We start from the raw sequence: 23,961 nt of genomic DNA, 5'->3' as shown, positions 1-23,961 counted from the left end.
GGAATTATTTTGTCCAGTAAACTCCCAGAAAGTTTGCAGTTGCTTTGTAAGTTGATTTGAGAACTGCAAAATCAATAATAGATATGAGAAATGCACAGCAGAGCACATAAATCTCATATGGATTTTGTTACTTCCTCTGTAACTGACTAGTGGTGTGACCAGCCTTTTCTTTCCTGCACATCTGTTTGATGACATCTAACACAAGGCTAAGAAAACTTTCAGGAACTAGTTAAAAGATCCCCAAAGGAAAAAGGTGTGCTGTTATGGCTCAAATTTAGTAGATGCAATTCTCATAACAGAAAAGAAGTGCTTATAAAAGGTGCTGTTATGAGAGGTTTTGTTAGGTATCTCTTATGAATAGAAATAGAATCTTGTTCTATTATGAGAAATGTTCAGCACCTCTGAAAGGCTTTTCCTTTTGTATTTGTAAAATGAGACCTTGTGTTAAAGTGAAGCTTAATTTGTACAGGTACTACATTTTGGAAAAAAAATTGTATACAAGCTTGAGGTGTATACTGGGGTTTGTGTAAATTGCTGAATGGTGCAGGTTGTAAGGGATGTTAATGACCTTTCAGCTGTGTGCCCCTTCCTTGGGCAGGGCCATCTTTTCCTAGATCAGGTTGTTCTGAGCCACATCCAGTGTGACCTTCGACACTGCTAGTAATGGAGTGACTTCTCTGGGCAACCTGCTCCATTGTCTCATTGCCCTCATAGTGAAGAATTTCTTCCTAACATCTAACCTAACTTTCCTTCTTTCACTTTAAAGTCCTTACTGCCTTGTTTTATCACCAAATGTGCTTGTAAAAAAGTCCCTCTCTGGCTTTCTTGATGAGTACCCATGAGGTAGTGAAAGGCTATAATTATTTTTCCTTGAAGGCTTTTCTTCTTCAGGCTGAGCAGCCCTCACTGTCTCAGACTGTCTTCAGAGCAGAGATGAATCCTCCAGCCCTCTGATTATTTTCATACTCCACTTCTGGACTCGCTCCAACATGTCCATGTCCTTCTTATTTTTGGGGGCCTCAGGGCTGAAGGCAATACTCCACATGAGGTCTTAAAATTGTGGAGTAGGGGGTAAAGAAGTAAAAATAAGTATAAAAATGTATGAATGAATGAATGGAGAAGTATAGAACGAAGTATAGAAAAGAGGTGAACTGAAGCTTAATGGACGGCCACTGTTCACTCAGTGTCAATTGGCAAATTTATTTATATTCTCCCGTAATGTTTTCTGACAGGTCCGGATCAATGCCGTGCGCTCACAAGCTCCCCCTGCCGGACGCTGGCCTCTGTACAGCATTATATTTCACTCGAGTTACCAAAATTTCTTTAACTCTGGTATTCTGACCTCCCTTATAGCTGCAGAATCTTGTTTTGCTGTGATTGTTGTTACTTGAAACATAAGTTTGCTTCTTTTATACTGTAATGTTTTAATTTTTTTTTTTTTCTGTTCTCAGTTCTCCCATAGAATGCCTGAGAATGAAACTGCAAGCATGAGGTTTTCCTGTTGTTGTTTCTTCAGCATCCTACCTGAAAATTAATTTTCTAAGCCTGGGAGTCTTTGGGCTTTTCTTAAGTGTGTGTTTAGTTTGACTGTATTTAAAGGAAATACTAATATTTTGAAAGGTAAGTGTGGATATGTGATTTTTTTTTTTTTTTTTTTTTTGTTGGGATTGAGATTTTGAACAGCTGTCTCTAGCATTCAGTTCAAATTTCTATCAACATTTTTGGAAATAATATCTACTGGCAGTTTTCCAAAATTCAGCATAAAAATGAAGCCTCTATTCTTCTTGTAGACTAGTGAAGATAATGGCCTCTTGTTATGTCAGATTTTTTTAAAGGTCTTTGTGTTCTTATGAAAGGAAGAGCTATGCTCATGTCGTCCTTTGCTCATAGCATGAATAATTGACTGAAGTACAGCAGTGTACTGCACAGAGATTTCATACCTTTAAAAATATAGGAAAAAGTTATTTTTTGGTCCATGACAAAGCCTTTTCAGCCTATTTCCTAAATCGTGGAATCACAATGTGTAAGACTGGAAGGGACCACTGGAGATCATCTAGCCCAACCTTCCTGCTTGAGCAGGGTCCTTAAAGCACATTGCTCAGGATTGTGTCCAAATGGCTTTTGAGTATCTCCAGGAGACCCCATGAACTCTCTGGGTGGGCTCTTTCAGTGTTTTGTCATCCTCACAGTAAAGAAATTTTTTCTCATGTTCAGGTGGAACTTTCTATGCAGTTTCTGCCATTGCCTCTTGCCCTATCACCTGGCACCACTGGGAAGAGCCTGGCTGCTTCCTTTTGATACCCTCCCTTCATACACTGATAGACATCAATAAGGTCCCTTCTCCAGGCTATACAGGCCCAGATTCCCCAGCCTTTCCTCATAACTCAGGTGTCCCAGTCCCCTAATCGTCTCCATAGTTCTACTGGACTCTCTCCAGTATTTGTCTCTCGAACTGGAAAGCTCTGAACTGGACACAGCACTCCAGGTGAGGCCTCAACAGGGCTGAGAAGGTGGTCAGGATCACCTCCCTTAACCAGCTGGCAATGCTTTTCCTAATGCACCACAGGGTACCCTTGGCCTTCTTGGGCACCCTGCTGCCTCATGGACATTTTGCTGTCCACCAGGACCTTCCCTGCAGAGCTGCTTCCCAGCAGGGCAGCCCCCATCTTGTACTGCTGGTCCCTGGGGTTCCTCAGCAGGTGCAGGATCTGCATTTGCCTTTGAGTTTCGGATGGTTCTCTGCCCATCTCTCCAGCCTGCCCAGGTCCTTCTGAAGGGCTGCACAGCTCTCTGGGGTATCGGCTGCTCCTCCCAGCTTTGTGCCATCAGTGAACTTGCTGAGGGAAGTGTGTGCCCCTTTCATCCAAGTCACAGATTAGTTGAACTTTAGTGGGCCCAGGATCAACCCTTGGGGGACACCAGTACTTACAGATCTACTAAAACATGGAAAAGTGATGCAGGTGAAATATTAAATGCTATTTGGAGTTGGTCCTGCAGCAGCAAAGAAGTAATCTCTAATTCACTGAACACTAGCTTAAAGCTATGCCCTTGTGTTTCCTGTTTGTGCTGTCACTTGTTTCATTGTGTAAAACAGGGAACAAGGTAAAAGCAGAGACAGAAAACAAACAGGAAAGAAAGGTACTTATAGAGGTGAATGGGAAAAGGGAACGAAGCACATCAGGTTTCAGTTTGTTGTTGTCTTGGAATTATTTTCACATAGCTGTCTTTGATAGAGTTTTTCTCAGTAATGGATGTTGATTTTGCTTAAGTCTGTTTGATTTCATATTGATATTAGCAAGATTGTGTATGTCTTAACCCCAAGGTGTCATTCTGCTGTTAAACATCCTTTTCCTTTTGAACTTCTCTTGTTGCTGTCTTATTAGAGTAGAAAACAAAGCATTTTTAAAAAAATATTGCAATCATCTTAAAAAGTCTTTCCATATGGGTCAAAAAATGCTAATTAATGACCCAAGATCATCAAAATCATTCTGCCTCCCCTCTCTCGAGCAGTTTGGATTCCCACTGCTTGTATTTTCTGGCTTAGGGCTAGACTAAGAAAGAACTGTTGGGATATTAGCAATGGCTTAGTATTTGATGTTGAAGCCACCTTTAAAGATTCCTACTTCTGTTTTGAAAGTTCAGTTGCTAATTCTAGGCTTTATGTTCCAGTATATCAGTTCTAGAGGTAACATACCACAGTAAAAGGTGCTGATTCAAACTCCTGAGTCTTGCAACACTGATGTGAGGTACTTTGGTGTCTGTGAGAACAGCCCTCTCTCTGCATTAGTCATAACATCTTTTGTACAGTTACTGTGCATAGAAAGCAGTGACCTAATGCCTCTATGGTTAGAGTGGAGAAACTCTGCAATGTATGAGTGGCAAAAGTGGCCTGTTTCCACACATCTTTTATTTGTGTGCATTAGCCACTTCTAACCTTTCTAGGAAAATACATAGTAGCTCTTAAATTCTATGTACCTGGTGAGTGTGTGTATAGTCAGTCATTTTCTTTAAAATGTAAGCCTTCAGGACACTCAGTTTACCCACAGAGATGACCAAAAGCAGAGAGCTTCTTTACAAAATAACACTTAAATGTTAAGGCAGGTAAAAAAAGCATTTTTCACTTTGTCACTAGAGGTTGAATTCATTCCCTCTGGGGACTCTAGGGTTCTAAATAATAGGGAAACTTCTAGATTTGTAACTTCATGATTAATCCTCTTATTTTACTTAAGGAGAAAATGGCTTTTGTCTAAACTCACCTATTACCAGAGCTTCTGCTCATTCTTGAGTACTGAACTATTAGTTGCTGGATGAACCAGTAACAGTGCTAATAAAAATCTTGGCTCTACTGGAATGCTGGGGAGTTTTGTTGCCAATTTCAGCACCAATGAGCCTCTAATTGCTGTGTAGCTTATTTGAAGTGCTTTTCCACAGATGAGGACTGTGAGGTCAATTAGCTAACTGGATATATATTTTATTTGCCTCACAGTACAGTATGCATTTTAATCACTCATTCCAACCATCTGTTTTTTTGTTTATGTGTAAGCACTGTTTCTACTGAGACTAATGACAACACTTTTGTTGTGACTGTTATCTTGATAGACTTGCACAAGGCTTTCCCTCTAATCTGAGGGGGTTTTGGTGACTGCTTTTATTGTTTGTTTCAGAAACAACAGTGGTATCTTTATTTACAAAGTCCAAGTGTCAAGCAGAAGATGTCAGACAGTCATCTAGTGAGGTTCAATATTCTTAAAAGAAATAGATTAACACCTCCCAGGAGCAGCTTTAAATACTCAAATTTTAAAGACATATGTTGCACTTCAGCATTTCTGGACAGCAGATGCAACAAGTCCGTAAAAGATCCTGATGCAGAACACGAAGAAGCACCGAGCGTAACGAGTGCGTCATTGCTACAGGAGCATTCTGAGCACGTCCATCCAAGTGCCTTCTTTCCCAGGTCACCATCGATTGAAAAAGAATTCAGTTCTATCTCCTTATCAGAAGAAAGAGAAACAAATAGAAGCGCAGATTTTTTTGAAACTCCTAAATCAGGCAGAAAAGGCTCCTCACTACGCAGGAGGCTGCTTTTACCCAATACTGTTGAAGCTGGCACAACTGTAGGATGCTGTGAAAGACAACTTAGTTCTTCAGGAAGCATCAGGAAAAAAATATTCTCTCGTGTTTTGAGCTCTGAAGAAAAGTTTCCACAAACTGCTGCATATTCTCCAAAAGATAAAGGTTACAAGCCTCTGACAACTAGCACTTCAGAACCTGAGAATTCTAATCCTGATTCTCCAAAAAGGAGGCTTTCCTTTTCACAACAAAGGACTTCTACACTAGAGGAGTCCCAGTGTAAGGACCCCTTGTTGTTAGAATCAGAAGGTTTATCTCCAATTCAGTGGAAGGATGTCACGGCTAGTAACACTAATGAATTTAATGAAAATGTTCTTATGAGTGTTAGAGATGGGGTGCTTAGGAGTCCTTCTTACAGTAGGAGGAGCCTACCTGAAGCCAGTGAGGGCAAATACCTGACTTCTATCACCAGTCCTGTAGAGAACTCGAACTTTGGACTATGCGATATAAACTCTCCCCCTGTTAAGGTAGCAAATTACCCGGATATTTCAACGCCTGAAGATAGTGGATATAATTCACTTCCTTTGGACAAATCAGGAGACTCATTGTCTGATTATGAGGGATCTTTCCAAGAGCTCTTCCAAAAGCACAAAGAAGATTGCAGAACTTTAGACAGTAAAAGAAAGACAAGAAAACTTGAGCGAGTCAGAAGGTTATCCACTCTTCGGGAACTAGGCTCCCAGTCAGAGACAGAAGATAATCATGGCAGTCCTACTTCAATGCATATATTAACAAAAGAAAGAGACTTTATCAGTGAAGATCATGACTTAGTTCTAAAAGAACAGTCTAGTGGAAACCTGGTTGTAAGTCATGGAGATCTCTCAAGAACTCCAGCTCTGAAAATAGTTCATGAAATTTGCTTGCAAAGACAAAGATTGCACCAAAAGCAAATCTCAGAGAACATTGATGGAACAGAAATATTTGCATTAGATCATGTTCTTCCTGGACTTATTGGCAAGAAAATGGGCCTTGAAAAATTAGACATTTTAACAGAATTGAAAGATAGAAATTTAAAACATGTTCTTGCTATAGTTTTAGATGCTTTGACAGTAGAGAGTTTATGCAGGTAAGTACTATTGCTTCACACACACAAAAAAAGGGAAAAAGATGTGCTTCTGCAAATTAATTAGAAAAACTTCTGGAATACTGGGTGTTGTCAACAACATTTGTTTGTTTCTGAAAAAAATGAGAAGTTTTCTCACCATTAATTAAGTAGGTCTTTCTGTGTAGATCTAGAAATAATGGGGGCACTAAAAAGCTAAAAAACCCATGGAAAATTAATAAACTCAAAACTAAATCATAATACTTGTAAATTTTAAAATATATTAAAAGTTACTTTAAGCCTAGAAAGTAATTTATCCTCATTACAAGTTTCCAATAGTGCAGAGCACTCAAAATGCATTTTATAGAATTTTTATTATGTATTTTATTTCCTCAGTTATTTCTAAGCACAGAGATGCTCAAAGAATTTTGATTTATGAGTAATCCTATAGATTAATTTCTAACCAATAGGAACTGTTACATTTCACACAATGCTCTCGATTTCTTTGTTGTAACAAACAATAAATAGGTGAATAGATGAAAGTCTAAGGGCATAGATGTTTTCAGAACTCTAAACACAAATGTGACTAGAAACAATCTTGGTAAGTGCTTATAAGGAGGAAGAAATTAATTTATTTTCTAAGTCAAAGATCTGCTGTGCTATTAATGATGCTGTTGTTCTTTAGACTCTTCTGTTATACAGTGATATATGTAAAGTATGAGACCTGTGTTTCATAACAAAATAACTAGTCTATAGCAGCAGTCTGTAAAATGACCAAGAGTTTATGAAACCATGCAAAAATCTTTACCAGGTAGTCTTGCTATCATGACTTCTGCACTGCTTGAAAAAATTGAAAGTGGATATATTTTTTTATTTGTTCCAGCATTTGGAAAGTAAGCAAAAGCTGGCGTGAAATCATTGTACAAGACAGAAGTGCAGATAAGAGGAGAAAGTTGTACACAAAACAGCTGAAAGAAGCAGCTCGGGTAAGAGAGTTCTCAAAGGTGTATTTTTTTAAAGTGTGAAAGAAGATAGAAGGAAAGATGAAACATCTTGTAAAGTTACAGAAAAGTAACTGACAGAGACAGTTCCAAAATGAGCAGGTGATCGATTCTAACAGGAGAATGTAATGGCTCTTACTGCTTTTCAGCTGTCTGCAGTTTGAGTACTGGTCTTTCAACCACCTAAGACTTATTTACCCCTCCTGCCCTTTCTTGAGAGTCCTGTAGGATCTCTTCCTTGACTAATTCTAGCTTTAGATTTTAAACTTTACCACTGTTCTCATTTTAAGCTCATACCATTGTGCCATGCTGTTCCTCACTGTCCATTTCACTCTAGTCTGCAGAGCTGTAGGACCTGCTCTACACTACTTCCTGATGATTTTCAGGACTCCTTGTGTCACAGTGTCACGGTGTATTTGTGAACATCAGAAGGATATGTAGAAGGCTTTTTAAGGGGCATCTAGAGAAATAAGCATATTCATAACAATATATTTTTTTCAGATCTTCCACATGATACATGCACACTTGCCTTTGAGATGCCCTAAACATCATGCCACAAACATGAGCACCAGTAGAGTGCACTAAAAGGCAGTTGGCTTTTTACACTGCTCATGGGACTTAGTTTTTGTTGATCTTTCTTGATCCCTTGCTGAATATAAAAATTTAATGGTAAATACTTTATATATATATATATATAATTTTCTTATGTGTTGTTGCAGAGGGAAGAAATCCAAACAAGTAAAATCTAGCTGCAAATCCTAAATGAAATAAAATCCTAATTTTCTCCTTTTTTTTTTTTTTTTTTGTTAAATAATTATAAACCACCAGGAATATTTATTGAAGGCTGAAGATGCTGCTACAAGACTTAACATTCTCAATAGATCTGCTCTGAGGCCTGTTCAAGCTCAAGCCAGAACTCCTATTTTACAGACACCACCTTCACACACTGAACTTACACCTAGGAGATGCAGTTCTGTTCCCCACTCAGCCAGTAGACAGGAAGAATACATAAAAGTAGGTGTCTAAGAAATGCTTCATTTTCAGCTTTTAGAATGTTTTCATTTACAAGAATAAATAGCTCTTTTTTTCTCTCCTCTTGCTACAGGTTGCTAAAACTCTGTTCACTGATGAAGCTCTAAAACCTTGTCCAAGATGTCAATATCCTGCTAAATATCAATTGGTAAAGAAACGGGGACTATGTAGCAGAGAAGCGTGTGCATTTGAGTTCTGTATCTTATGTCTGCATGCGTTCCATGGGTCAAAAGAATGTAACAGTTTATCTGCAAAACGGAAGAATAAAAAAGATGCTCCACCAGGAAGTGCCCAAAGCAAAAGAAATTTAAAAAGGCTCTAAATTTGTAAAGCATGTAACTCCTTACATTTAATTCTTTTTCCCTTTCCCCTAAGTTCCTAATCTTGTTCCTATTCTTCCTAAAGGTATGCATTTTGAAAGTATCATCCCATTTGTTCTTGTTGACTTGCCAAGATAACCTCTCATGTATATATCTTAATATGGTATAATTTTGTTTTTTAAAAAATGAACATTTAAAAATATTTTATGTTTTGTTTTACCTGTTGTGTAGTAGGTAGAAACTAACATCTTAATTTTTAAATAAAGTGTCTTAAATGTAGTCTTTAATATTTAGCTTACATGACCTCATTGATGTTTAAAAATGTTATTCTTGTCTTAAAGACAAATTAAAGAAAATTATTTCTAAAAAAGTCTTTGAACTCAGATTTATTTATTCACTTTAAATTATAGTAAATATTTAAAAATGTCTCAAAGTGGGACACTATATACATTTGCAAAAATGCTTCTATTAATATGGATGGTAAAATGCCAAAACTTACATATTAGTTGTCTGAATTTTTTTATTGCAATAATTAATCTGTTGTCCTCTGTAAAAGAATTCAGTAGAATAGTAATTTATAAACTAAACTGATGCTGTGTGGATATTTTGTTGTACTGAATTTTACACTGTTTTTTGTCTTGAAAACTTTGGGTGATACTGTATATATTCACACATCTGAAAATGCTGTGGCATCACCTTTGCTGTTGTGAGCTTATCTTTATGCTTAATCTGACTTGACTTCAGCTCCCAGATACTAGGTCACCTTCGCACTTCTACTTGAGCAAAAGGATCATATACAGCAGAAAATCACTCTTCTCTCTATATATATATTTATTTCCTAATAAAGGAAATTGAGGTATCTTGCTCTTGAACTAAATATGCTGATCCCTTCTAGAAAACTAACTCAATCTGTCTCTTGGACCTCCAACAATTTTTGTGTGGTTTTGGTTTGTATCCTAGCAATTACAAACAGTTTGAAATACAGGTGACAGAAATGGACACAGTACTTCTATGAAGATATAACATCAATTAACTTCTACAATAATATCGTCCCACTTGGCCTTTCAAAAAGATTGTCACAAGCATCTTGCAGAACTCTTGTTGTCAGCTGGTGTTTATTTCTCACTCTGTCTCTGATGTTGTCTTTTGTGTTATATTTTTAAAGACTATGTGTATTTGTAGGTAAGCTTTAACAGTGATCTGTTTTAAAAAGTCAGAGTAAAAAAACAGCAAAAGAAGAATTTGCAAGTAAACCATAAGCTTCATGTTTGCCATTTTTAATATTTATTCATACATCTCTTTATTTTTAGTGTTTAAAATGACAAACCTCTAAGATTTTTTTCTTATTTTTATTTTCTTTATTTTTACACAATCTGTAGATGTTTAAGCCAAATGGACCAGGATAACAATGTCAGGATGTTCTAGAAACATCTCCTCTTATTTCTCACCTCTAACTGTGGTCTCTAATTTGGTTAGTACTTTTACCATTCTTGGTTTTTGGCATAGCAGTTTCACATTGCATTTGGAAGGAGGAGAGACAACATGGTAAGGAATAAAAAATAAAATGGTAAGGAAATTTTAACACTAACTCTATCAACCAAATGTTATTGTTAAAGAAAAAGTCAACCCAATATATCTGCCAGAAGATCATGTCTCTTTCATTAATATAAGTATCAACATTTTAATTCCATACTTATATTTGTGTTTGCTGAGACTTTACCTTGTTCAAATGTAGACTGGTAGCAACTTGAAGACTGCTCAGTCTCTTCTAAGGGAACAATTGAGGCAAAGGATTTGGGGTCAAGGTAGGGAATATAGAGGTATGTGCACATAGGTTTGGTTTAGGAAAAAGGGCATTCATTACAGAGGAGGAGACTGCAAGTGGGACAACAGTTAAATTACTTTATTTAATATTTGTATTTCTCTAATTGTTTAGAGCTTTAGGTGTTCCAAGGTCTGCTTAAAAGTTACTTCGGTTTGAAGAACCATTGAATTTATTCTTTATTCCTTAGGCGTATAGTAAGTAACTATACTTTTTTTTAGAAATGCTTAATACTTTCTATTAAAAGTTAAACTGAACAGCTTTCTAGATGGGAAGTTATATTACACAAGAATCTGAACAGATGTCATTTATCTTTACAAAAATTTGGATTAGTTTTGTTTCTTGCTGTTGAATTAGCAAATAAAGTAGGGGATGGTAGTAAATGCAATGCAGAATAAGTACTGCATGTCATAACACTTCAGACTGCTATTGTCATCACTGCATGTTACCTTTGCTCAATACCAGTATCTCTAAAATGTCTCAATTTAAAAAAAAAGCTTTCAATGGGTTCTTGAAAGTTATGATAGGCAGTGAGAGTATCAAGCTCACCTTCTTCTACGGAGTGTAACAGCACAATCCAGAAATGCATGGGGTTCAATAGTTCGGAAACTATTACTGAAATAAGTACCTTTGAGTGGAAGAGGATCTCAGTTCTCAGTTTAATAATCAGTTATAAAGCATCTTTTCCATTTGAGAAAATTTGATAAAGAGTTGAGTGAGCTGTTCCAAAGAGGATAGAGTAAATTGGTTCTGGTACAGGCATTGTTTGTTTTTAAAGGTGATATCTTTCATGTCTACAATAGCCATTCAACAAGGAGAAGCTTGAAAGGAAAAAAAAACCAAAACCTGAAGTCCTATTTCACAATTTTAAACATTTTTCTCTTCTTTCGGCACATTTAGAGGTTTCTGCGGCTTTTTTCCTTCTAAATCCGTCTCACATAATGTCTTTTTGAATCACGTCTCTTGCTCAGCTGGGACTATCACAAATGTAATCTGGTGATTACAGAAGTAATCTGTGCTTTGCTGTCTGAGTGAAATGTGTTCTCTGTGCTCGTCACTGCTACATCAGAGGTGGGGAAGTGAGAAGGCAGATTTTCATCTCTGGATAAATAGTCTCTATGACAGTGATGAGTTTTTAAACTATCTTTTACAATAAAATTAGCTTTATTCCTTGACACAAAGGAGAAATAAAGTCATGATATGTTATTTACCTACATGTTAATAGAACACAAGGTAATATGGTAGCTACCTACTAGTCTCTAATAATTTGGGTGAAAGGAATCAAAACAGTTTAATTATAGGATTGCTTTATTGACAGAAATTAAGTATTGGGGGCAGGAGAGTGGCAGTAAAGAGTCCTTGTTAGTATGGTTTTTTCCTCTATACTGTGTCTCTCAATTAGTCTCCATCATATATCACAAAACTGTATGAGTCTGGATTTTGATGAAACAGCAAAGGAGAACTTAAGTTCTCCATAAAAAAAAAAAAAAGTCCAACACAAAACCAAACAACCCATCCCAGCACACAAACACCATTCCTAAAACCCCAAAATGACCTCCCACTCCCCCTCTCTTCCAACAAAACAAAAAACTCAAACAGAAAACAGCTTACAAGTATGAGGGAATCTAGGGATTTGTGTTTCTTTCTCTACTGGCTGAATTAATTCTTGGTGACCTGAGTGCTAGCACAAATAAGAAGGATGCAAAAGTATTCCTGGAGTAGAAATGACAACGATCAAGAGTATTCTTGATGCCTTATGAAGGCTGGACTAGAACAGAGCTAAAGAATAGATATTTATTAGGAGGCCTCAACAGCTACACCTTGGGCAGCACAAGAGCCCAGCCAGGGCTACACTCAAGATAAACCCAAAATGGTCACAAAATGGACGACTGGTCTATTTGCATATTGGAGTTAATTGTCCAATTATGGCTTTAGACCATGAAGTCCCATCCTTCTTGTTTTTCTCTCTTCAGTCCCCTGTTGCTTGTGCTCTTGGGCCTGAGATCTGGATCGGCTGTCCTTGGGTCCCCAGCTCGAGAAGGAATTGTTTTGGCTGCCTACTCTGTGAAGATAGCCTACTATCCCCTAATATGAAGCTCAGACCCACACACTAAAGCAGCAGAGAATCTGGAAAATATAAAAGCTAAAATCCGAGGCATCATTCTAAAATGTCCTGCCCATGGTTATTTTCCAACTCAAGATTTCTTGTTATAACTGACAACAGATTGTTGGAAAAGGAGGAGTGAATTGTCTTTCCCTCTGGAGCATGGGGATAATGTTCAAGATAATATTTGGGTTAGTATTGGGCTGCTGTAAATTTTATTTTTGCAATCTTCATTTCCCTTCAGACAGACATGATCTATATAGTGGGAGGAGTGGCATTGCCTACAAATGCCCAGGGAATTAATTTAGTTTTCTGACCATGATGGTTTGAGCCAGAGCTGTGGGTTTAAATTCCAAAATGGAATTATTGGAAGTAACCTTTTGCTGCTGACAGATGTTGCTGCAAGAATTTTACTTCATAAATCTTTTTTTTTTGGAGCAGCAGCCATAAACCTCAAGTGGTTTGTGAGAAGGAAATTGAAATTACTTAAGTCTCTGATCATTCTTTCCTTGGTGACAAGCATGGAAGAGCTTAGGCAAAAAATGGTTATAAATCTTTGGAATTGTTTATAGGCTAGGGAATGTTAGTATGTTTTATCACTAACTAGCCAAAAATGATAAAAAAAACCTGTTCATTAAATTAAGTAGCTCAACACCACATGGCAGATAATTTTCCTATTCCTTGTATTGGTTACTCTTTGAAGCACCTTAGGCAATTGAGGCCATGCTGATTAATTTTAATACAAGAAGTAATTTATTTTATTTCAGGTTTCATAGGCACATGAAGAAATACAGCAGTGTCAGATGAGAAAGGGACTCCTGGAATCTAGTGCCAAGTTCTCATGTCAACTCATCAAGTTCTGTCTTAGAGATGGTTAGAATACCGTCCCATTACCTTGTTGGTGACCTACTCCAGATTGCTCTGGTAGTCACTGTTGCCTTTTTTTTAGCACTGCATTAAAATAGCTATTCTGTATATCTGATCCTTCCCTTAGACTTTTCTTCCCCAGTATTATGATTGTTCTTTCACTGACAAAAATCCTCAGAATTTGGTCTCGTCTCTTAAGACACAACAGATGTTGTGTCTAACAACTTGCTGTGTCCACTGGAATAGATTCAAATTCAAACAGTATTCCAAGTGCAATCTCCTCAAGAACTAGAATAATATTATGGCTTTCTTTTCTCTACAAGAAATACTTTGACCAACACATACCAAGATAAGCATTTCTTGTAAAGGTCTTCTGCACAGTCACAGTTCAGTCACTTGGTGTAGTGTTCCCACATTCTTCTCACAAATTCTGAAAAGATCCAAAACTTTTTCCATTAATTTCTACTGAACCTTAAGTGTATAATCTCATAGTTTGTTCTTCTAAGCTTCAGGCCTTTTTCTTTCTCTGCTTGAGTCTTGTGATGATTTAGTATTTGATATGATTATACTATATTTTTACAGGTGCAATTTTTGTCTGTACTGAATCTCATGGGATTTTTTGATGCAAAATATCTAGCAGGTTCTGTTACCACTTGTCAGATGCCACAGCAGTCCCTGACTGCTTTTTGGGAATGATGTGTTTATTTTTAGTTAAACAAAAACAAAGCTTGTTTTTACTTTCTTACTTTCCGAGCTCTGATTAGTTGAGATACTCATTTAAAAAAGACTTAATGTATTTTTTCTCTTTGACAAGCTTCTGGAGAGTGTTAGAACTTACCCAAACTTGTCAGAAGACTAAATGCTAGTAAGACCTTATTGGGCTGCGTGCTAATGGATGAGTAGTAATGAAACCAGCTCTTCAGCTGAAAATATTGATGGCATGACGTCTTTAATGAATTTACAAGCACTGTCAAACACTCAAAGTTCCATGTAAAAGTAGAGTTCTGACTTGAAGACTGGAGTTCAAGTGTTAAAAGCCACTCTAATTTTCCCCCTCTGTGCTTTAACACTTGTTCTGAAAGCAATTCTGCAACAGTGCTTGTGTCTTAATTCTGTAGGCCCATTTAATCTCTCTGTAGCCAAATGGGATGTGGAAACCATGCCTGTATTTCAGCTGCTGCTTTTCACTCTGGACTCATAGTGAAAAATCTATTTCCATAACACTTAAATTTAGATACTGTGTCATGACTAGAACCAGCTGAAGTGGTAGAAGGATAGTAACTGGGAAAAGAGGGACAGCTAGTTGGGAAGCAGTAGTACCCTAGATAAATATAGTAATGCTTGGTAAAAGTTGTTGGAGCTGCAAGATTATTGCTGAGATAGTCAGCAGTTGTGCAGCAGTCTTCCACTTCAGCAAAAATGTTAATTATCATCCTAAAGTGCTGCTGGCGCCTAAATGGAGGACTCTTCTCTCATGTTCACTAGGCAGACACTAAAGTTCCTGCAGTCCTGAACTGGGTGTAATATATTATTAGGGGCCTGAAGAACACATCTCCTACAAGTGCTTTGTTCTGCCAGGACTCAGTACCACAATACCCAGCCTATATTTAGACCATTGGGCTACAAAATGAAATTTTCCTCTGGTTTGAATACATCACATTTTCCTGGTGCACACTTTGGTAGATTAGATGCTCTGGAGATGGTGGCCATAGCAACATTTTTGGCTTTTAAAAATGAGTTCTGCTTGTGTTGCAAACATTCTCTCCTCTTTTGAAAAGATTTGTACAAAAGCAGCACTCTCATGAATGTTGCAATTTCAGTCTTCATTTTCCTTTATCCTTTTGCTCTTGTGTACTCTGTGATGTACAAAACCTATTACTGGGATGCAGTTACCTTTCAGCATTTCTGCTGGAAGTGTTTCTGTTAAGAAAATGTTCAAGACTCTGTATCCCAAATAGGCATAATGTGAGAAAGTACAATGAGTCCCATTTTCTGCTCCGAACAGAAATGCTCACTGGGACACTGCTTAAGTTCCTGTTCTGGACTTTTTCCTTGGTTTAAATAATTTTCATAAAGTAGTCCAGGGAGAATGTCATACAACACAGAATGGATACCAATAAAACAAACTAATTCTTGAAATGCTTTGCTCAATTAACTTACTTAAATGTGAAACTATCCTAATGTTGAACTGCTTTCCTCGCTGAAAATAGCCCTTAATTTCAAATGCTGATAATAAAATATCACAAGGGGGCACCAAAGGTTTTTCTTACAGAACAAGACTCTGGTTTTCCTTCCCTCTTTAACCCATACATATTAACTCAATGTTACAAATGCAAAATATTTTGAATGGCTTAAAGCAGTGGTGGCCATAATTCCTGCCCCCCAGAGCTGCGTACCAAAACCTACAAGAGGAGTGGGCATCCTGGGAAGCAATTCCGATGGCATTACTTCTCCAGTGCCTCCTTCACAAGGTGAAGCTGTGCTGGGCCCACAGCCAGGTACTAGTCCAACCAAGCAAGATGGTGGAATTACAGACTGGCCTCCTGGCTCAGTTCCTCTCGCAGCCACGGACTTGGATTATCCAGCAGTCTCCATGCCAGTCTACAGTACAAAGCATAACTCTTTCATGCAAGTGTTGCAGTTGAACCATTTAGAATTCATAGTTTCAGGAGGTGCAAGCTCTGGACTTTATTCCCCAAGTACAAAAAATATATTTGATAATAAAATTCAATATGGTTCTATGAAGTATGAATACTGTACAAGTGCCTCCTCTATAATGATTTTTAAATGACCACAGGAAAAACACTGTATGCATTTTATTCATATTTGATGTTCCTAAGACATTAGTAAACAAGAAAGAGAAAGCATTAACTTTTTTAAACTCAAATTGGAAAAGTCTAAGTATTCCCATGTAACATATTTGAAACAATGTCAGAATGACAGCATTTGAATTTAATTTTATTTTTAGTCTGTTTAATGGAGACTGGATGAGAATTTGGTAACTTAAAGCGTTCTTTATTTTTCAACTAGGTACTCCTGGAGTCTAGGAGAGCAATAGGTAGTTGGAAAGTAAAAAAACTACAAAAAAAAAAAAAAAAAAGATGGCTGTAATTTTTGGATGCTTTTCTGAAGCATTATTGAAATCTTAAGGAGCACTTCTACTTATGGATTCTCATACAATTCTCAGCACCTGTTGAGTAGACACTGCTGTGTTCTTGATGTGGAGGAACATGAAATATTTTTCTTTTTTTCCTCCTGATTCTCCTTTTCTGCTTGATCAGTCCCCCAGTCTATTTCATTATAGATCTCTACACAGCCACAGAAATGTGTCAAAAATGTAACACCACCTCACTGGTGGCCAGTGAGATGTTTTGTCTCAAACAGCACTGCTGCTATCCAGATTTGATGCGTCAGTAATATTTCACTTGGTTAACTCAGCTGGGGAATCCTGGGTTTGGGGACTGCTGTTCACACCTGCTTGATAGCAAGAAAGGGAAGACATGCATGTGTGTAGTGTCTCTTGTTGGTATTTGACATTATTGCCAGGACATTTGACATTATTGGCATATGCTATTGTCTCTGCTGGAACTTCTTCATTATGCCTCTTGCATTGGACCTTTGGTGGACTGGAACACCTGTTAAGCCATGATCAAGAAACTGACCTGTCATAAACCAAGCTGTGAGTAACCCCAGAAAAAAAAGTCATGACATCTACTTGCTCAACTAGAAGTAGGAAGTGGTTGTACATTTGAAAAGCTTAAGTTAGCACAGCCAAAATGTATTACAAACCATGACTCCAGTTTATCTACACGGAAAATAGGTAACAGACAATAACAATGCAATCTTTTGTACACAGTGCCAAAACTTTGGATACATCCTGTGACAGTGAAATCTCTGTGAGAAATAACTGTCACAGTTTCTTCTCATCTGTATTATGTTTCAGCTGAAAGATATGCTACATTAATTGTAGTAGGGCTGCTAGCAAAAAATTCACTCTGCCTTGCTGTAGACTTATGCACCATGTCAATATTTCTATCTTGTACATGGTTTGATAGTTGTGGCTCTAGTAATTATTTCCTGATTTTCATTGTCTTTGCAGAATTACTTTATTTCTAAAAATAATTTCTAAATAATTTCTCTATGTCTATTTTTATTTCTAATAATTTTATTTCATAATCTTGCTAAATAGCTTTTTCAATTAAATGTTAATACTCCTTTCCAAAATTAGGGAAAGTAGCGTGAAATTCTCCTAAAGCTCTAGGAGTTACACCTTAAGACACTAATAGAAATTTATAAAGAACTCAGATGACTGCAGGTGCATATGCAGGAGGCATACACACTACTTGGCATGTAGGAGGTAGTAAGAGTACAAATGTATATCACAAATTGCTAAGTGGTCCTTCCAAATTCCATTTCATCTTCCAGGCATGTCCCTGTATCCCCCTAATGTTTTTCAAGACCCATATTAAGCAAATGGAAATCAAACCTTACATAAAGCCTTTAAATTTGGTAAGACACCTCTACATTGTCCTGATAGAATAGGATTGTTATAGGAATCCTTGGGCTGTTGGCAACATGGACAAGTCAAGAAGTATTCTCCAGTGACTATCCAAATAAAGACTTCTGTAGAGGCAAAGCTCTTTGGACTTTCCTCTGAAAGTCTCCTCCAGCTAAAGGTTTCTAATGTTGATAGCCCCAAGCTATCAACATTTCTTCCTCTACTGTTTCTGGAATAATAGAATTGTTTAGGTTGAAAAAGCCCACTAAGGTCATTGAGTCCAGCCATTAATTAACCTGGCACTGCAAAGTCCACCACTAAACCATGTCCCTAAGTGACACATCCAGAAGTCCCTTAAATACCTTCAGGGATAGTGACTCAACTACTTCCCTGTGTAGCCTGTTCCAGTGCTTGACAATCCTTTTGGTGATTTTTTTCCTAATAGCCAATCTAAAACTCCTCTGGCACAACTTAAGGTCATTTCCTCTTGTCCTATTGCCTGATATCTGAGAGAAGAGCTCGACCCCCAACTCAATACATACAGCCTCCTTTCAGGTCGTTTTAGAGAGTGATAAAATTTCCCCAGAGCCTCCTTTGCTCCAGGCTAAACAACTCCAGCACCATCAGCTGCTCCTCACAGGACTTGTGCTCTAAACCATTCCCCAGCTCCACTGCCCTCCTCTGGACATGCTCCAGGACTTCAATGTCCTTGCAGTCAGGGGCTCAGAACTGGACACAGCACCTGAGGTGCGGCCTCACCAGTGCCCAGCACAGGGGAACAATCACTGCCCTGGTCCTGCTGGCCACACTATTGCTGATGTAGGCCAGCATGCTATTGACCTCTCCTATTTTATTTTTAAGCACTTGCTTTTTTTCTTTAACCTAGACTATCACCAGGAATATTATTTCTCTCCTTTTCAAATTCTTTTCACTGATCCTATTTCCAATAACAGTTTCCTCAGGTGTTTGCACTAATTTTTTCTGACAGCCACAGAATTACATTAAACTGTGCCTGTAAACTGGGACTATCAGATTCAACACAGAGGCTGGACCATCACCACAGGCAGCCTCTGTGTTTTTGCCAACAGAATAATTTAAGGCATTTAAGGGCCAGCTATCTGACACTGGATTTGTGCTTCTCTCTTGTGATCTGACTCTCACTTTGGCACTTCTGCAGTCAATATTTAAATAGGTTTCCTAGCACCTGTTTTCGGTGTATGTGATTGCAGCTACCAGACGCAATACTAAAATCTTTGTGGTAATCATCTGAAAAAGAAATTGTAGTTATATGCAACTGAAGTCAGATTTCTGTAAAAACACTTGAATATTAAAGGTATCATAGCAAGAAATGCCCACTTATATCTAAGATGGGGTGTTTCTATGGAGAATCAATAGCTGTCCCTAAGTTTCTCTCTAGAGCTGTATCTGCATTTTTGTTATGTGTATTTGTTACCTTTTGAATGCACAATTAATTATGTGAAAATTCATGACTTCACTATGACCACTGCCAGGAATCAAGCACAAGTTAGCACCTACAAACACAAGAGTGCATTTGGATTCAGTAAAGCAATCTATTTTGTGTTTTGTCTGTACCTGAGTCCCAAGGAAGCTTGTTCATCCAGCAAGCTGGCATAGCTTATATGTGTGGCTCCTTATGGGCAAAGTTGTCTCAGAAGTTTTGATCTGCTTTGCCTGGGTAATACTTTGAAATCCTTACCCTGACAGACAAATGGTTGAAAGCATAAATTCCACAGATTTGTGGAGGACAGATTAAAGTCTTGACTGAAAGTTCAGCTCTCCAAATGGTTCTTCATAAATTAAGCAGAGGAGGGAAATGCCAGCAGGTATGAGGTGGACCAATCAATGTTTTCCTTCCATTTGTCTTCCAGTGCAGCCTCTTCCAGTGATGGCCTTCTGACAGATTACCATTTTCTAAATTTTCTAACAATTTTAAGCCTACTTTTAGTGGTTTTTCTTTCTTTTGTCTAATATTTTATGGGTATCTCCTTTTTTAGAATTTATTCCCCATCCTGTCTAGCATTCATCTTTACTATAGGGTAAGATGCTTTTTGGGGTAGATCACAGCTTTGACTATATTTATGAAACATCCTGTAGGCCTGCAGGTCTGCTAAGCTAAATAGTAATAAAAATTAAAATAAAATAAGAGCATGGAAAGAAAAATGTGAAAAAGGAAAATGAGCTTGATCTTCACATCTCAGCTTTACTAGCTGGTGAACTTTTAACTGGCAATGTAAAATCAGGACTGAAATGCACACACACAAGGTATTTGACCTAAATGTGTGTTGTTGTAAGATAATGAAAAAGTGATGATGACTGCTAATAGATTCTCCATGAGAGAGTACAATGTATATTTTTCTGATGAGCTTAATCCTAAATGTAATCTTTGAAGCATGTTGAAACAGAACAAAGACCTAAGAGTTTTATGTCAAAATATATCTGATGGCAGAAGGATAGGAAAAGGATCTTTTTAAATTTTATTTTTCTTAATTGACTCATTTTCAGACTTCAGCTGTTTCTGAGCTGCCTTGCAGCTTCTACTTCTAATTAAAAAAAAAAAAGGCTCATTAATCACGTTTCTGTTCTTTTTTTCTTCAAAAATTGCAAGGAATCAGAGAAGTTTAGAAAGTTCTACACTGCAGACTATGTTTGTACCTCCATCAGAAAGAGGGGCAGGGGGAAAATTAGTGGAATGAACATTCGCTTAAACATTTAATCATATTAAATAGTTTGCTTATGAGACAATCCAAACCCATAATACAATGGAGTGCAATTCTTCTACCTGTTGGAAAGGTTTAACTTTGCATTTTATGAGCTGTTATGCATATTTCTCTTACATATACATTAAGTATACCTATTTTAAATATTTCATAGTGACAATAGAATATGTCCTGATACACAGCACTAGGAAATTCAATGTTAACTTAATATTTGTCACGTCTTGTTGAATAGAGTCTGCATACAGAGAATGTAACAGTTAATACTTCATCAGAATACTGATATTTTAATTGTCCATAGGTAACTTGTCTGAATCTTCATATTTTATTCTTTACTTCAGATATATACATATATGAAACAATTGCCTGAAATGCATATATTGAAGAACACATTATTCAGCTTATCTTTTAGGCTTTTGGAAATACTACTGTCTCCTTAAGGGAGACTCCCCTTGACCCAAACCACCCTTAAAAGCTAATCACACTGGTATTTAGCTACTAGACCAGTGATTGTGTTTGGGCAGGCATGCCCCACTAACAACATTCCATTAAGGCAATCAGAAGAAGTATTATTCTGGCATTTAGCTACTAGACCAGTGATTGTGTTTGGGCAGGCATGCCCCAGAGTGGGAATGCACATCTGGAGTAGCGGGTGCAAAATATCCTGTGTTTCTAGGAGATGAAGCCATTTTCCCTGCCTCTATGATAACAGATTTGCTGCTTGTTTATTATTAACACTCATCAGCTTCTGAACTTTAAGCTGCAGTCCCTGGGCACGTGCATTTGCTCTGTTTTAACTTACCATGGATTCCACCAAAGTCATGTATGAGTTAAAATAAAACATTTTTTCACAGCTGAGCGTTACAACTGGATTTACTACTCTGCTCTGTGAAAGGGGGCACAAATGATAGTTTTCTGGGAATGGCAAGGTTTTTGTGCCTATTGGGCAATTCCCGAGAGTGGCTGATGGATTAGGCTTCTCAAAGGAGCCCTTCATGTACCTTGCATCCATGACATCTTGTACAACTGATCCCAGTGGGATTTTTGCCAAGCTCCTAAAAGCAGTGCTGGTCTGGAAACAAGCAGCGGCAGAGAACTTTTGAGTGAACTTTTATGCCAGAAAACCCTGAAGGATTTATGCAGTTCTAGGATAAGGTATTTGCTAGGTAGGATGGTTTTCAGATCCCAGTTGTGAAACACCTAAATCCCTCTGAAATCCTCATATAGGACCCTGGATTCCTTCTTTGCACATAGGTTTTGCCGGCCCCATCAGAAACGTGACTTTTTCTTCCATGCTGGAGCCAAGGCAGAAACTAAAATTCTGGGAGTGTTTAGTTTCATTGCTGGCTACAAGCATCCTCAAATTTCTGCTTCTCATGCATCTCCTTTGGGACTGTCCTTCCTGAGGGAGCGCGGTGCCAGGCCAGGCTGCTCGGGCCGTGTTTGCAGCGCCATGGCAACGGCGCGGCGGCCACAGGCCCCGGCCGGGCCCGGCGGCCCCGGCGCTGCTCCCGCCGCTCCCCGGGATCTCACCTGGGCAGGAGCCGCTCCCCGGGACCTCACCCGGGCAGGAGCCGCTCCCCGGGATCTCAGCTGTGCAGGCGCGGCCGGCGGCGGGTGCCGGAGGCAGGATGCTCTCCAAGAGGCTCACCACCGGTACGTCGCACTGTCCCCGCAGGCTGGGCCGGCTCCGTGTCGCACGGGGCTCGGGCCCCACGGTGGCGGCCTCAGGTACAGAGACGGTGGCACAAAAGAGGGGCATTTTGAACTGACGGGTGTAAACTTGCCCGGCAGAGCTCATCACTCCCAAGAGAGAGCTTTACTCCCCTCAAATGGCATCACTAAATATCGCTGGCGTCACAGGATATTCTCCTAGAGTGAATGAGAGTTGATTATTCGGGAACACAATTGTATCTTTTAAATTTTATCACATAATTTGTAATATTTGCTGTTCAAAGCTTTGAGTGTCATACAAATCTGTATTTTCATTAAACCACCAAGCTTCTAGTTATCAATTTTGCAGAGGAAAGCTGACATGAAGTTAACTGATATGTATAAGAAATAATGCATTTAAATAATACTTGATTTGTATTTAAATAATTCTTGTGATAGTTAATCTTTTCATGCACGGGTCAACATTACAGCATATTCTTAGTTTATTTTATTTCTTCAGACCAAGTTATTTTATTTCAAAATACCCAGGAGGATTGTCATGCCTCACTACTTTTTGTTATATTGTAGCTGAACCAAATTAACTGTACTGCTTGGATAACATATGATATTTAATATCTTCTTTTCAGAACCTCCGTGTATAACAGAAGAAATGTTAGTAAGTATGTTTATAAGCCTTGGTCATTATTTTTGTCATGCAGCTATGGAGCAAAAAAGAAAAAAAAATTTTTTTGGAAACCATTGTCTGTTTTCTCATTTCTTTTTTTTTGTAAATATAGATTACTGAGCAATTTCTTAAAATTTTGTCAGACAAAATACTTAGTTTGAAAATAATTAGAAAAAAAACTAACAGGAGGCTATGGAGAATAAAGATGGAAATGAAAGTGGATTAGGATGAAGGAAGGAAACAAACAACTGAAAGATTCAACATGACAGGTTTAACAATCTCCTTACTTTGCCTTTTTTGCCCTTTGCTCATAGCTCATAGTAGGATTTCCCTGATGTTTTTCTTCTTATTGGAAAGGTATATATGTTTGTCTGTTACCTCACAAGAAATGACATGTTTACTATTACAGCTCAGGTGATGTTTGCCTATTCCCTGTTTTGGATGCCTTTGTAACTAAGTGCGTTTTGGGCACTTCTCGTGTATTTTAAAGTATAAATGTGTTGAGATTGCTTTTGGGAATCTGTAGATACTGCTTTATTTAGAGTGTTTATTACCATAAACAGAACCAACAAAAGCACAAGTTTTGGACCAATTTTTAGCACACCTTAACCTCCAGTTGCAATTCTAAGGCAGATTTTCTAGTCATAATTTAGACTGTGCTGCAGGAGATATGGCATGGAAAGAAATTAAACCAAATGCCTTCTGGCACAAAAATCTAAGCTATAGTGTTGTATGTGCAACTCCCTGACCTATAATGTGCACATAAGAAAGTGGAACTGACTTCAAATAAAAATAAGGCTGTCTACAAAAAACTCTACAAAAACCAGAGTAAAGTATATGATGTGTAGATGCAGTAAGTAATAAAACACATATTAATAATATCATAAGCATTTTATCTATTAATCACCCACTGTGTTTACATTTCTTGCTGTTTTATAGGACTACAGAGAATTATATCGTAGGTAAATTAAAAGAATGTTACCTGCATATTCCTAAAGAGCTTTTACTTCCACCAATAACAAATTAATTGTTTTTAATAAGTCATTTGAAACAATAAAATGTTTTCATCATG

General features: G+C 37.8%; 2 protein-coding genes across 2 annotated transcripts in view; both read left to right on the top strand.

Moving 5' to 3' along the window:
* The first annotated feature begins 4,712 nt into the window (after window positions 1-4,712).
* Window positions 4,713-8,527, top strand: FBXO43 (F-box protein 43). The gene is made up of 4 exons (XM_041412971.1): window positions 4,713-6,196; window positions 7,056-7,158; window positions 8,002-8,187; window positions 8,279-8,527. Exons 1-4 carry the CDS (start codon window positions 4,713-4,715, stop codon window positions 8,525-8,527), a joined length of 2,022 nt encoding a protein of 673 aa, XP_041268905.1.
* A 13,655-nt stretch (window positions 8,528-22,182) lies between these two features.
* RGS22 (regulator of G protein signaling 22) overlaps window positions 22,183-23,961 on the top strand; it is a 58,352-nt gene continuing 56,573 nt past the window's right edge. The window contains 2 exon segments of the mRNA XM_041412547.1: window positions 22,183-22,207; window positions 22,852-22,880. Of these exon segments, the coding sequence (XP_041268481.1) occupies window positions 22,183-22,207; window positions 22,852-22,880 (54 nt within the window).

The sequence above is a fragment of the Onychostruthus taczanowskii genome, unplaced genomic scaffold (assembly GCF_017590055.1).
Source record: "Onychostruthus taczanowskii isolate IOZ18803 unplaced genomic scaffold, ASM1759005v1 scaffold4, whole genome shotgun sequence".
Lineage (NCBI taxonomy): Eukaryota > Metazoa > Chordata > Aves > Passeriformes > Passeridae > Onychostruthus > Onychostruthus taczanowskii.
Note: the sequence above shows the minus strand (reverse complement) of the source record. Positions and strands in the feature narration are given on the sequence as shown.